The following is a 15230-nucleotide window of genomic DNA, read 5'->3' as shown; positions in this document are numbered from 1 at the left end:
TAATAAGAAGTGTAAACATAATTATGAAATGACTATGTGATTGTGATCACAATATTAAAATGAAGGGTTCAGAGCCATAGTGGGCCAAGCGCCCTTTATTAAAAACAGAGACATTCCGATAAGTTCAATATTGATATACACAAATTTATTTATTTTTGAGTCAAAACTTATCAAATAATGTTAAACATATTAATAAATCAGTGCATTTATTAACACTTTATAGATATTTAATTTTTTTGCATACGAATGTTATCGCCTAGTATTGGCGTCAGCAGATATAATGAAACAATATCCATCACATCAATTGATTATCAGTCTGACGGTAAGTTTATATAGTAAGTGTGTGTTTTTATTAATAAGAAGTGTAAACATAATTATGAAATGACTATGTGATTGTGATCACAATATTAAAATGAAGGGTTCAGAGCCATAGTGGGCCAAGCGCCCTTTATTAAAAACAGAGAAAGCAAGGTTTAAAGTTAAGTGAATACCGTAATTTCATGAAGATTGATATGTCACATAGTTTTAATATGCACACTTTATATTATTTGCTATACGTTTCATAAAATTATAATAATAATAACTTAATTTTAACTCTTGTTTTCTTCGCTTTTTATTTATGGCGCTTGGCCCAGTATGGCTGTGAACCCTTCAAATACAAATAGACACCGACATAATATGTAAAATTATAAAATGCATTAAAAAAGACACAAGGAGGAAAATCAAGACAAGATGGCGTCAGAAAGTGTATGACTGGACGAGATCTTGCTGAAAAAAAATGCTGAAGATAGAAATTTGTGGAGGAGCAAAATTTTTTTGGTGAAGGATAATTACTTTGTTGTAGAAAAATAAAACATTACTTTAGTATAAAGCGGATGAAAAACGAGTTTCATTTGTTTATTAGCGCTGATTGCCGATAGCAAACTTAATCTTCAGAACGATCGTTTTCACTAGTCATTATTCAACTCTTGTTTATTTCAACCGTGTTACAATATGTGGTGTATTCAAAGTTTTGATTGATTGATTGATTTATTGATTGATTGATTGATTGATTGATTGATTGATTGATCGATCGATCGATCGATCCCGGCTAATATTCATAATATTTTCTTTTCTAATCTATGTAAACAAAATAAATGAAGACTTGAATTCGATTTCACTGTGGGCACACAAATTTGGATTAAGGTTAAATCCAGAGAAATCGAAGCAATCGTAATGGGACATAATCGTCTACGAAGCACTCTTGATAGTAGTACTATACCACATATAATATTGAATGGGATTATTGTTAAATACAGTGAAACAGTTAAAAATCTTGGCATTTTTATGGATAGCGATCTAAATTGGAACACTCAAGTAACACACATTTGCAAAAAAAAAAAAATTTCTCAACTTCACTCCTTGTTTCATATGAAAGAATTCTACCACTTAGTCTAAAAAAGAATCTTATTCAGACGCTTGTAATGCCCCATTTTGATTATTGCGATTCCTTGCTAACTAATGTAAGTTCACTCTTAGCTGAGAGACTACAACGTGTTCATAATGTGTGCATACGATTCATCTGCAATACTCGTAAATTTGACCATATAACACCTTCCCTCCAGTTACTTTCATGGGTGCGTCTGAAGGAACGAAGAACAATACATTCACTGTCTCTTCTGTGTAGAATCATGCATACTTCTACTATCTACTTCTGTTATCGCGCTTTCAATTTCTTACAACTCTTCGAAACCGACATCAAGCACTTCTTTCTATCCCTCATCATAGAACGTCTTTATACTCATCTTCCTATACTGTAGAAATACCTCGCCTCTGGAATTCGTTACCTAATGACGTCAGGGACTGCCGGACTTTATCACAATTCAAAATTAAATTGGAAAATTTTGTCTTAGTTAATGATTTTAGGTATTGCTAGAAGTATTGATTTGTGTTTTTTTTTTCTTTTTCTTTTTTAATCTAGATTAAAATTGCAAGTTTCTTGTTTATGTTAGTTAATTAGTTGGGATATAATTAATTATGATACTCAATCACTCATTTAAAGTTTGTGTGACTGGAACCTGTGTATATTTTTCTGTGGCTTTACTTTGTTTATAGTGTTTTCTCTCCCTCCCTCTCTCTCTCTCTCTCTGTCTCTTTATTTTTTTTTGTAGATTTATTTTGTATATAGTGTATTTTTTCTCTGTTTTTCTATATTATTGTATTTGTATTCCTGATGTTGTGGAAGAGAAGGCCTGATGGCCTTAACTACAGCAGAATACAAATCACGCTTTCAGGTATAACTCCCTGTGAAGTTGATTTGAATAATTTCGAGGGAAAAATTGTTCCGGGGCCGGGCATCGAACCCGGGACCTTTGGTTAAACGTACCAACGCTCTCCCAACTGAGCTACCCGGGAACTCTACCAGACACGGATCCAATTTTTCCTTCTATATCCATAAACCTCAAAGTGGGCTGAAAACCGTCAAGCAACCAACATTGAGTGCACACTAACTCTGTGTGACTTAAATTGTGGTTTTCTGTTAACGAACAGTGACGTGTATTATGCAAATCAAGCTTTCAGGTATAACTCCCTGAGAAGTTGATTTGAATAATTTCGAGGGAAAAATTGTTCCGAGGCAGGGCATCGAACCCGGGACCTTTGGTTAAACGTACCAACGCTCTCCCAACTGAGCTACCCGGGAACTCTACCAGACACGGATCCAATTTTTCCTTCTATATCCATAAACCTCAAAGTGGGCTGAAAACCGTCAAGCAACCAACATTGAGTGCACACTAACTCTGTGTGACTTAAATTGTGGTTTTCTGTTAACGAACAGTGACGTGTATTATGCAAATCAAGCTTTCAGGTATAACTCCCTGTGAAGTTGATTTGAAAAATTTCGAGGGAAAAATTGTTCCGGATATCGGTGTCTGGTAGAGTTCCCGGGTAGCTCAGTTGGGAGAGCGTTGGTACGTTTAACCAAAGGTCCCGGGTTCGATGCCCGGCCCCGGAGCAATTTTTCCCTCGAAATTATACGGCAGAATAAATAAATAAATAAATAAATAAATAATATTTGTTTACCCTTATTATCTGTGCTTTATTGCATTGTATTACTTATTATTACAGACACAGTTTGTGCAATTTTCATGTTATTAACTTTTCTGTCAATAATGAGAAAAAAAGCCTTTTTTTCACTAATAGTAAACACGTTTTAAATTTAATTATTAGATGGCTGTGAATAAAATTATTTTCGTAAGATATCACGTCTTACGCGTATCTTGATGTTATTGGAGTCAGAACAATATAATGTCTTCGAACTAAGCAATATAATATGCAAGTGGAAGCTTCCTTCCAAGAAGGAATTCCACTCTGTGTCCGAACAGGTTAGTAACGAGATGCAAAGTGCAGCTGCGACCGCATGCACGACCAGTTTCTCCCAAATTACCGCAGAATTAAACACTTTAAATATATTAACACCTGCACAAACACGTGCAGACACCAAACTCTAACAAATGAAAAGAAATAAACCCACATTCCCTCAAATAAAACCACGTAGAAAGACGAAAATCAGTATAATGTTAATCTATCAACTTATATGCTTCAGAAAAACTGAATTTACGTCAGAAGATTATTATGAAGAACATAACTGGAAGTTATAGGTATAAATATTAAGATGTTGGGTAGCTAACGCGAGTAATCAGATCAAGAAGAGTTCTGTTAATGAACAAGTCTCAAATTTCACCTGTCCAATGTCAAAAATCCTACAATGTTGACGAAACATTACTTAATATAGTGATATTAAACGAAACTGGGAAAGCAATTGCTTATTTTCGGTGTTTAGTTTGTGGAATAGTTATCACCACTGTTACAATAGTACCTTATGCTACGAGCCTATAATGATAGTAATTAAGATGCGAGTATGTTTGTTTATGAAACTCGCTTGCTCTCGTTTCATAATTTTCATAAGAGCGTCTTAATTACCATTATAGGCAAGTTTCATATGACTTTTTATGCTCGACCATATTTCTAACTTGAAATTATTCAGAAGTATTCATTTTATTCGCATCTGACTGAAGAGCGGAAGTGACCTTGTGCATAGCTCGTAAATTGTGAGATGTGCGCAGACGCGAAAGTATTGATTTTTTCCGAGGAACAATAATGTCATTGACGTTGATATAAAGTAAAGAATAACATGAACTAATTTTGATATAACCTGGAAATTGATTTAGAATTGAGAAACGAGATGACAAATTGAATTTATTTCAGTATTATTTACAATTAACGCTAATTATTATAGTAACAGAACATAACCTTCTGCGGCAGTATTGGACTTCCAGCCTCCGTGACGTTTCCCTCGTCTTTCGATTGCATATCCAAGAATAATCGAAAACCTGAACTTTAATGAATAGGTGTACTTTAATGGCATGCATTAAAGGACTGCTACCAGGTGTATAATTACTACATTTCGGCATGGTCGAGCATAAAATTCCTTATATTACCGGTTGTTCTATATGGTTGTGAAACTTGGACTCTTACTTTGAGAGAGGAACATAGGTTAAGGTTGTTTGAGAATAAGGTGCTTAGGAAAGTATATGGGGCTACGAGGGATGAAGTTACAGGAGAATGGAGAAAGTTACACAACACAGAACTGCATGCATTGTATTCTTCACCTGACATAATTAAGAACATTAAATCCCGACGTTTGAGATGGGCAGGGCATGTAGCACGTATGAGCGAATCCAGAAATTCATATAGAGTGTTAGTTGGGAGGCCGGAGGGGAAAAGACCTTTGGGGAGGCCGAGACGTAGATGGGAAGATAATATTAAAATGGATTTGAGGGAAGTGGGATATGATGATAGAGACTGGATTAACCTTGCACAGGATAGGGACCAATGGCGGGCTTATGTAAGGGCGGCAATGAACCTCGGGGGTTCGTTAAGTAAGTAAGTTACAAAATTCCATTACGGGCACCATTATAAAACATATTATATTAATCAATAATATGGAGATGTCATACGAGTGAATCTAAAGCCCTTATGAGTGATCTTAGTAATGATAAAATAATTGTAATTCTATTCTGTACCATCAATATGTCATTTATAGACCTTTCATCTAAGAAAAAAAGTTTGTTTTTATTTTAATTTCTTTTCAAAGAAGCACGTCTTTACATTGTGTTCCTATTAACTGGTTGACTCCTCTTAGGTTCAGTTTAGATATATAAAATTGAAATAAGGTGCCTTTAGTACAATTAGTTTCATTGTTTAGAAAACTAGTATTAAATTGGAGTGCACAGGGGAAAAATTTAATAAGTCACAGAGTTTAAAGTCGGATGCTCCACCTCTTAGTTTCCCTTTAGTGGCCAACCCTCATGCACTGTGTCACAGATGTGTGACAGTGGCACAATGTCCAACACACTATGTGCAGAGGTACACTCATTACGAGTGACTAAGTGGCCGGGATCCGATGGAATGAGCGCCGTCTTAAATCAATAAGGGACGTATTCATAGACATTCTAGCGCGGGCTTCCGGTGGATGATCAGCGAACTAACGTTTTTCGTATTCATAAACCAGTGTTAGCGATATAGGTTATGATATGATATGAATCCTGTAAAAGTAACCAGTCGATAGCCGGGGCTAGTTTAGCACGCTCGTAGCGCGGGCTAGCGAAATGTCTGCGAATAGCACCTTAAGTGATTATTTACGCATACCATATTATTATGATGTACTGAAGTACATATATTTCCGTGCAGAAATTCTGCATTACCATATGATGAAGGATGGGTGGAGCGGAGAAAAAATTATCTCCGGCACCGGGACTCGAAACTAAGATGTGGAACTTAAACTGAAAGGATTCAATCCGACATCGAAACTGGAATCCGGTGTGGCTTACGCCTAATGGATAAAACGTCAGCACGTAGAGCTGAAAACCCGGGTTCGAGCCCCAGTGCCGGAGAGAATTTTTCTCCGCTCCACCCATCCATCATATGGTAATACAGAATTCCTGCATGGAAATATCATATGTATTTCGGTACATCATAATAATATGATATACTTATATCATTTGAAGAAGAAATACAACAAATTTATGTAATGATATAGGTCTATAGAGTGTCCAATTAAAAAAATATTAACTTATTTTTACTACGATTTTTTGTTATAACCTGCATAATTCCGAGTTACTCCAAACGGTAGTCTTTGGTCAACCCTATAACGCGAATACAAAATTATTTTTAGATACACTAAAATACGCTAGTTATGGTAGTGTCCCAAAAGTTTTAGGACGTCCTGTATAAGAAGAATATTACATTCTTATCATTGAACTTTATCTGTCCGTCTGTCCGTCCGTATGCCCATCTATATTTTCCTGCCTATTTCACCACCTACTGTCTTCCTCCGACGAGTTTAGCGCTGGGACCTGAGGTATTCTTGCCATCGGTGCGGGGGGGTTGCAAGTAGATTCTTTTGTTGCTACAGCCAAGCCGAGCCGAGCGGAGTGGGGAAGTATTAATCGTTCAAAAATATGCAGTCTTCAGTCTTCTCCCTGATGTTAGCTATGTTAATATTATATGAATTACTCATTAAATATTTCACCGTTACAAGTCATTTTTAAGGAAACATGCTGTGGAAAATTTTTGGTTTTATTCTATTGGAATTTTAGAATGTGTGTGATTGGTATCGTGAAAAACAGATTTCTATAATGTCATGCGAAAATCTTTTGTTGGTGATATCTTAAAATACAAAATCAAGTAGTTACCTATACAATATATTTAAATTGATTACTTTAAAAATTTAATTCAATTCTACTAATCACTAAATTCTATAATATGATTCTTCTTTTCATTTACATTATTTTAGTTGTATTATGATTTCTCTTTTTATTTATTTTATTGTATTTGTATTTCTGGTGGTGTGATGGCCTTAACTTCACCGAAATAAATAATAAATAAGTAGTAAATAAATAAATAAATAAATAAAATTTTCTACAATACTTTCCTTCTCTGAACACGTAAGTACGAATGGTTGTATCTCTGTCTCGCCAAAAATACGTTAGAAAACAAATAGGTATACTGCTCTCGTAAATTGGGCAAATGTTTTCAGTATGACTGTATTCCTTCCAGACTGCCGCTGTCACTGTCCCCTCCCACTCCAGTACCGCGCTAGACTAGTCGGAACCGCATTCCCCTCAGCACTAAACTCTTCAGAGGATGACAGTATCAAGGGTTTTGTTTTCCTTTCTCGGCATTTACTGTAACTTCTATTTTTTTTCTCAACCTGCCAGCCACTAAATTCTCATACAATCAGACTATCATGAGAAATACATAACGTGAGACATACAATTTCTTGTTCTTTTCTCAGGTGAGGGAGTCTGCACTGTGTTCGGTGACCCACACTACCGCACCTTCGATGGGAAGTACTACAGCTTCCAGGGCTCATGCAAGTACCAGCTGGCCGCCGATTGCGTTGGACGCACGTTCTCTATCCGCGTTACCAATGACGCCAGAGGAACGAAAACTTCGTCTTGGACAAAAACCGTATCCATCAAGGTATAAGACATTGCACTTAAAATGTTCCCAATATTACATACGCAAGATAATTTACCCGGGTGTGTTATTACGACTCAACCTCTAATTAGAAATGAGTGCCAGGGATAAAGAAGGCATCCCTACTGCTACTAATACCGATTATATAGAAACTGTGCAAGCCTCAACTTCCTGATAACCTGTGGGCTCCTTGGTTGTAATAGGAATAACTCTTTAAGGGACACTGGGACTGAATTTGACATTTTTTATAGTTTTAGTTAAATAGTTTTCAAATTATATATATATATATATATACATATATATACAGGTTCAGTCACTTAAAACTTGCACCGCAAATATTTCTGAAATGGAAGGTGATTTTGATGTGCGGTTTTCACAGAGTTGAATTATAGACAGGGACTCGTATTTGTAGCCCGTACACAGATTTGAATAAGCACTTTTTTACACAACATACATTTTTTAAACTGGAACAGTGCCTATTGACATGATAAAAATAAAAATAGAATAAATTAGAATGTCTATGCTTTTTGTCGCAGGATTCTAGCTCAAATAGTTTACAAGGAATTGTATTTTGTATAATTCAACTCTGTGAAAACCGCACATCTAAATTACCATCGGTACCTTCTTTTTTTTTGCTTTCAGTGACAGTACTACCTATTTCAACACTAATAAATAACTCTTCCCCTTATTTCGTCGGCTTCCTCCCACTCGGCCAGCTCCACACTTAGCTGTCAAAATTTTGCCATAAATTTTCCCACACTCTCCAACCAAGAATTTGGTGTTATTTAATGTGGTTTGTTTCCAGGTATCCCCATCCCCTGTTAGATGTTAATAAATAAACTGTATGAACATGTCTTACAAAATGGCGGAAGACATGTAGAACACATACTGGCTGTTCATTTCAAAGTGTGTCATGACGTCACTGTTGTGAGTCAGCGATTTGAAGCGAGTTTCAGCTTTTATGTCAGAGAAGTTGCCTATTAATCAAGGCGTTCAATCTGAACTTGAGAACGTGTACGGTATAACTTGAACGTCGTAGCAACAGATGGCGGTCTGTAAAGTCTGTGTGCTACCATAACCTCTTTCGAACTGTGTTTTGCGCGGACAAGTCGTACGCAGGGTATTTGTTATCATCGGTTGCGTACAACACAATGCAAATACTCCGTGCCCATGTTGACCGTCGAAGTTAATGTCAACAAATACGTTAAGTAATCGTCTTAACCCTCTCCCCATATCCTGACAGTAAGAAAAAAACTCACCTCAGTACATGTTTCCAAACAGTTCACATTCCTGCCACTACCGGTGTTACCGTACATATCAGTAAGTACTCTTCAGAATGAACGCCGTACTTGCTAGGCAACTTCTCTGACACATAGGTAATACACCTCTGCGGAAGTGTAGGAAGATTAAATTCTCTAGGCTAGTCTTGCGATGGCGACTAGTACTTTAGAGCGAGAGCTCTTTTCTGTCCGCTGCGCCCGCGCGGAGCTCTTTTACCTGTAAACATTGCCAAAGGATGTACAGATCTTAGAACACAGCGCATCATGACGGAACTGAAGCGCTTAAAGCTTTCAAGGAAGAGTGGAAGATACAATAATTATGCTTCGAACATGGTGATGAAGTTTGTTGTGTAAAAAATATATCATTTGCAAAAAAGCAACATAAAACGGCATTATGAGACCCAAAATGAAAAAAAAAAAATATAGGCATTATTCAGGAGAAGAGAGAAATAAATTGCTTTCGGAATTGACATCGAAGGTAAATTAATTTACATTTGGGTCAGTAGACTGTATCTAGATTCCTTTTATTTCTTTATTTTAAATGTATTGTTGATGTTTTATTTGTTGCTTGTTTCTGGATATTTACTTTTATTAGACTACGTGTTTCCTTAATTTAGAAATAATATTTTATCTTTGATTGCACTTTAACTTACACTATTACTAAGCTCAAAAAGCTAATTCGCTTTTATTCCAATAACTATTTACAGGATTTTTTAGCAAATATGAACTAAACATTTTGAAAACTTTGATGCAAGGAGCTTTTTTAGTAACGTCAATATAAAATATACTTAAAAATATAGTTGCAAAACTATTAAACCTAATTACACCAAATTTTGTACAGATAATATTATTATAGCTCTGCTTATATAGTTTAAATTTCACAAATTTTGGCCGAAAATTGTGGAAGTTTTAAAAATCATACATATCCCCTTAAATGATTGACCCCTAAAATTACGATGGCTCTCAATATCTTAATTTAATAAATTCGTTTTTTCGTATTACGTGCATCTCACAAATCGCTCTAAGAAAACTCATTACATAATCACGACTGGAGAGTAAGGACTACATTTTACAATCACACAGTAATATAGGCTCTATTTCAATCAATACTGTCATTATTATTTTTTCAACAAATACTCAAAAGTACTTAGAGATCACACACGTGGAGCAGGTAGACCCTATTAGTTTCTCCTAAACAATGAAGTGAAGAATTTACATAATAAATAATTGCTGTTAACAAGAAAATGGTTCACATACAATTAACTTTTCCTATTTCTCTTTTTGTTCCTAAAAAACCCTTCCCTTTGCGATTTGTTTATATATGTACATGCATATTAAATAACTGAATAATTAGCCCTATTACATAGCCAGAAATTTAGTAACGCAAGGTATTGTAATAATTGCTGCCTTTATTCACTGCATGTGCATGTACATCCCTGACGTCTACGTTACGACGCTGTGTAGCGGATGCGCTATGCGCTCGTGATCAAGGTCGAGCTCTTTTACCATGATTGGGAGCGAATATCGTTTCATCCCTGCTCTAGGCTCATCGACTAGCCATATGACGGCATACAAACTTTGAACTGAACACTCAGTAGTTGTGTGATAGGTATTGTGTTGTGTAAAAAATGTCATAAAAATATTTCGTTCACCTTTTTTCACTACTCTATATACTACTCTTGTAAATAGTTTATTTAATCTATCACAAAATATTTCAATATTCAGTAATTTCATCACTATACAATTTTGTTATTCTAGATTTAATTTGTAATTCAGTAAATATAAAATATTCTTTGTTTCTCTATGATAAATTATCTAGCATTAATTATTCAGGTAATTTTTCGTACTTTGATTTTATTGTAATTGTAATTGTAAATTTAATACTAATTCTAATGTTGTTTGTAATTGTAATTGTAAATTTAATACTAATTGTAATTTTATTCTTTATATTATAGTTGGAATCTCCTGGTAGAGGGGCAGAGAAGGCCTGACGGCCTTATCTCTACCAGGTTAAATAAATAAATACTAATACTAATACTATATAATTGCTGTATAACTATAGTTGTCATTCTGTGTAATCCTTGTATAGTTGTAGCTGTATATCATTGACATTCTGTAGGTTGGCGAACTGAAAATCAACTTGGGACAGAAGATGCGCGTGAAAGTAAACGGCCGCAAGGTGACAGCGCCCTACCGCCTGCAGGGGAAGGCCGTGATAAACAAGACGGAAGACAGCCTGCTGGTGGACACGCACATAGGAGTGAAGGTTCTGTGGGACGGCAGCAGCTTCCTCGAAGTGTCGGCACCGGCCTCGTACAAAGGACGTCTCTGTGGACTATGTGGGAACTTCAATCTAGTGGCACGTGACGATTTTACAACGCGACGTGGACGGATTGTCATGGACGCGGAGAAATTTGGCACCTCCTGGCGAGTGGGCGGAAAGAAGGCTTGCACGAGACCCGAAGAGGACCTCAGCAGGCAGATGCAGTGCCAGCACCAGGCGTCCCACAAGAGCAACGAGAGCATCGAGCGGTGCGGAGCCCTCAAGAGCGTCTTCTCCGCGTGCCACAAGACTCTCAGCTTCATGTACTACTTACAGTAAGTGCTGCACTGAGGTAGAGAGGTCTTCCAATCATGTTTCAGACAGAATTTCTTTCTCTTTAGTCTTCCTGAATGCGAGAGCTCACAGTCTGTTTGCTTTTCCAGATCCTGCATTTTGGACATGTGTGAATGTCCTTCACGACGCTGTCACTGCGAGTCCTTCACAGCCTATGCCCACGAATGCAAGAAACTGGGAGTGCAGCTGCTGGACTGGAGATCTTCGACAGGCTGCCCCAGCGCGTGGTCGGAGCACAAGGGCAGAGGTACAGGGCTGTCTGTATCCCGCAGCAGACCTCCCCCACCCAGATTGCATTAGTCAAACATGAAGTTGACTCTGTGCGCAGTAACTAGTCACTCCTTGTCTCTGAGCAGTCAACAAAGGAGAATCAAGGTAGAACCAAAATTCACTAGATATTCAGTACCTTTTCTGTCTTGGTTTTTGCATCAATTTATGTCTCTTAGACGTATGATTTCATATTGAAACATGACATTCTTTTGTAATGAAGTTTATACAGTCACTACTTCTAGGGAAAGAAGATGTGTTAATATGAAGTTCAGTAATAAAGTTTCTCGTGTGTGGTAAATGGACAGTTGGATGCATTGGGATTGGAAGCATCCGACTTTGAGCTCAGTGACTTTCACCTATTTTGTGAATAATATACAGGGTGTTCTGGGCCTCTGCACTAAACTCTAAGGGGTGATAGGTCTCGTATGGAGGACTACTTTTTGTCAAACAACACATTTTCTCCGATGTGTCGTTTAGGGGCTGCGCAATTTTAGATTCTGACTCTGTGAATTATTTAATTTACTTCCATATAGTTTACAGCACATCAAATATTCATTATATGAGGTCTCGCCATCCTCATTGAATATTAACACGACTACTATGAAGTAGTCAATGTGTATTATCACCGTTAAATCGATAAAAATTCGTTCCGGCACCGGGAATCGAACCCGGGACCTCTCAGCTCTGCGCGCTGAGGGCTCTTTCCATTCGCACAATCAGTTCCTTTCTGGTATCAAGTGGAGTAGTGTATATCACACTTTTCACAGATCCCCAAAGAAAAAATCAAGGAGCATTAAGTCGGGCGACCGCACCGGCCACGCAACAGGTCCTCCTCTCCCTATCCACCGCTCACCGTAGATGTTTTTGAGATGTGCTCGTACAGCAAGAGTGAAGCAACGGCAGGGCTCCATCATGCTGGAACCACATGTCCCTTCGCATTGCTTGGGGTACCTTCTCCATTAACAGTGGCATTGTGTTTTGAAGGATCTGAAGTATACCGGTGTGGAGTAACGGTTAGCATGGCACTTCGGAGAAAATGTGTCTGACAAAAATTATCATCTTTGTGAGGCCTACTTTCCCTCCGAGTATGTTTCAGAAGTCCTGACTCACCTTGTATATAACATGACCCATACATTGAAAACTGTTGTGGTTGCTATTCGGATATAGGGTAAACATTGGTAATTTTGTGGCAGTGGTTATTTCGTGATACTTTTTCTTTGCTCTTTTGTGAACTAACCAATGGTGTTACGAGATCCAAATTTCCGCCAAGGGGTTGCATATGTTGTCCAGTTTCCATAAACATACAGCTAAGCTTTGTGTGACTATTGTAGTTGCTTCAGTGAGCTTTTATGTTTGGAGAGAGCAAGTTTGCGTCGACTTCTCAGGCATACAAATTTTGTGGATGTTTGTAATTACATTACAGGCTTATTACTAAAGGTAAGCATATGATATTTGGTACAAAGATTTATTGTATCTTCATGAAATTTTAGGTAATGTTTTTGGAATTTTAGATACATCTGTAGTCGCCATATAGGCTTAGCTTTACTGATAGAAATCTTAGCTGTTTGAGGCGAAATTTTGTTGAGCATTAAGTGTTACAATTTTTAAAATAGTATAAAATGTATTACAATAGGAATTTTAGAAATCTGAAGACAAGATGTGATAACAAAAAAGAAAATGGAGACGCAATGGATTCAGTATAGCTTCTGTTTGATTTGTTATCATGCTAAGTGTCAATGATAAGTGCTAGATGACTTGTAAGAATTGTGACAGAAGATGGAACATGGCTCCACCATTTTGGACCGGAGACAGAGGCAGACAATAGAGTGACATGGAGTGAGAATTTCATTTGACTTTAATGAATTTTTCCACAATTCTTCTACCTCTCACGAAATTATCAATGCAATATCACGAAATTACCAAGGTTATCACGAAATAACCAACCTTTCAGCTTAAGTTGTAAAAGTGGTTTTTGGCACATATTCAAGAACGTATCCAATCTTTTATGTCTCCAGATTTGTACAGCAAGTTATCGTCTTTTAGATGAAAAAATCGGAATAAGGATATATTTACACATTTGCATTTTAAATTAGTTTTCATGAAATTATCACGAAATTACCAATGTTTACCCTATTGGGATACAATATGTCACGGGATTTTAACGTCTACGTTGCAATATTTATTGCTTGTGGTCGTGATAACATTAATATTCTTGTATTCGTACAGAGGGATTCAGTCCAATACAGATGCGTTTAATTCATATCCATAAGATAACTGTCCATTTAACAAGCCCGAGAAACTTATTTATTGATTGGCACACGTATTTTAACAATCAATAATATTCGTTCTTCAGGAGCCAATGTGTATTAACAGATTGGCAGTCACCTTTTAATCTGAATGTAAATAAAGTATTGAAAATCTGAAATAAATCAAACATATATATAACAGTTTATGAGACCTCTCATGAGAAATTTGTTAATTTCCTTTCTGTTTGCTTTGCATATTTCACCAATGATGATATTAGTGCACCTTTGATCCAGGACACTGTATTTTTATGTGACAGAATTACTTACCAGTTTCACTATTTGGTGCCAATAAGTGTAGTAGTTTGTAATGAGATATGGTGCCAAATCTATAGCTGTGATTTTTGTTGCTCATTTTTGGGCATTATTGCAAGTTACTTTTTTTTTCAGTTTTAACATGTAGGCCTAACGTCTATTTTAAATAGTATGTATAATTATATGTACAAAACCCAAACGCCATTGTTACTTTTCAATTAAAAGTTCTGACTTATGAATGTTGTACACCACTGGCATAAAAAAAGGATAATTACCCATGTTACTTTAATTCCTTTTTACAAAATTTATTCCCCGATGCCAGTGACTGACCATGTACAGACTAACAAGATATTCTGTAGACTATTGTTATTGTAATATTAGTACTTAAATAATTTATTCAATAGCTTGTTTAATTAAATCTTACTTCTTTACAAAGTGATGATTTTAGGAGTGATTATATTAGAATTGAACACCTCGATCCAAAAACCGGTCAAGCTCAATTTTCGTTCTATTCGACATTTAATATTCTCTGCATATGTAAATATATGCTGCACACTTTTGTGCAATAATCCCTCAGATCTGACATTTTAGTTGGAAAGAACTTGACTGTTTCACTGATTTGCGTCAAAAAGCAGACAGATCTTTCCGCTAGATTCAAAGCAGGTCAATATTTTTTTTCCCCCTACAGTCCTTTATTTCAGTACCAATTTTAACTACAGCTTCAGTCCTTGAAGATCAGATACAAGTAGCGCGTTTGGCTGCTGATCCGAAGTTGCACTCGGGCGCGAGTTCGATTCCCGCTTGGAGTGATTACCTGTTCGGGTTTTTCCGAAGTTTTTCCCAACCGTAAAGCAAATGTTAGATAATCTGTAGCGAATCCTCGGCCTCATCTCGCCAAATACCATTTCGCTATCACTAATTGAATCAAAGCTAAATAATCCAGTAGTTGATACGGCGTTGTTAAATACCCAAGTTAAAAAACTC

General features: G+C 36.6%; 1 protein-coding gene across 1 annotated transcript in view; it reads left to right on the top strand.

Annotated features, from left to right (window-relative positions):
• cv-2 (crossveinless 2) overlaps window positions 1-11868 on the top strand; it is a 466713-nt gene extending 454845 nt beyond the window's left edge. Inside the window, exons 8-10 of the mRNA XM_069816882.1 lie at window positions 7337-7524; window positions 10921-11399; window positions 11508-11868. Coding sequence (XP_069672983.1) covers window positions 7337-7524; window positions 10921-11399; window positions 11508-11718 — 878 coding nt within the window. The 3' untranslated portion in view covers window positions 11719-11868. The remainder of the gene's footprint in view (window positions 1-7336; window positions 7525-10920; window positions 11400-11507) is intronic.
• Window positions 11869-15230: the final 3362 nt, after the last annotated feature.

Source organism: Periplaneta americana, chromosome 17 (assembly GCF_040183065.1).
Source record: "Periplaneta americana isolate PAMFEO1 chromosome 17, P.americana_PAMFEO1_priV1, whole genome shotgun sequence".
In the NCBI taxonomy this organism is placed as follows: Eukaryota; Metazoa; Arthropoda; class Insecta; order Blattodea; family Blattidae; genus Periplaneta; species Periplaneta americana.
This window is presented reverse-complemented; position numbering and strand designations above follow the sequence as displayed.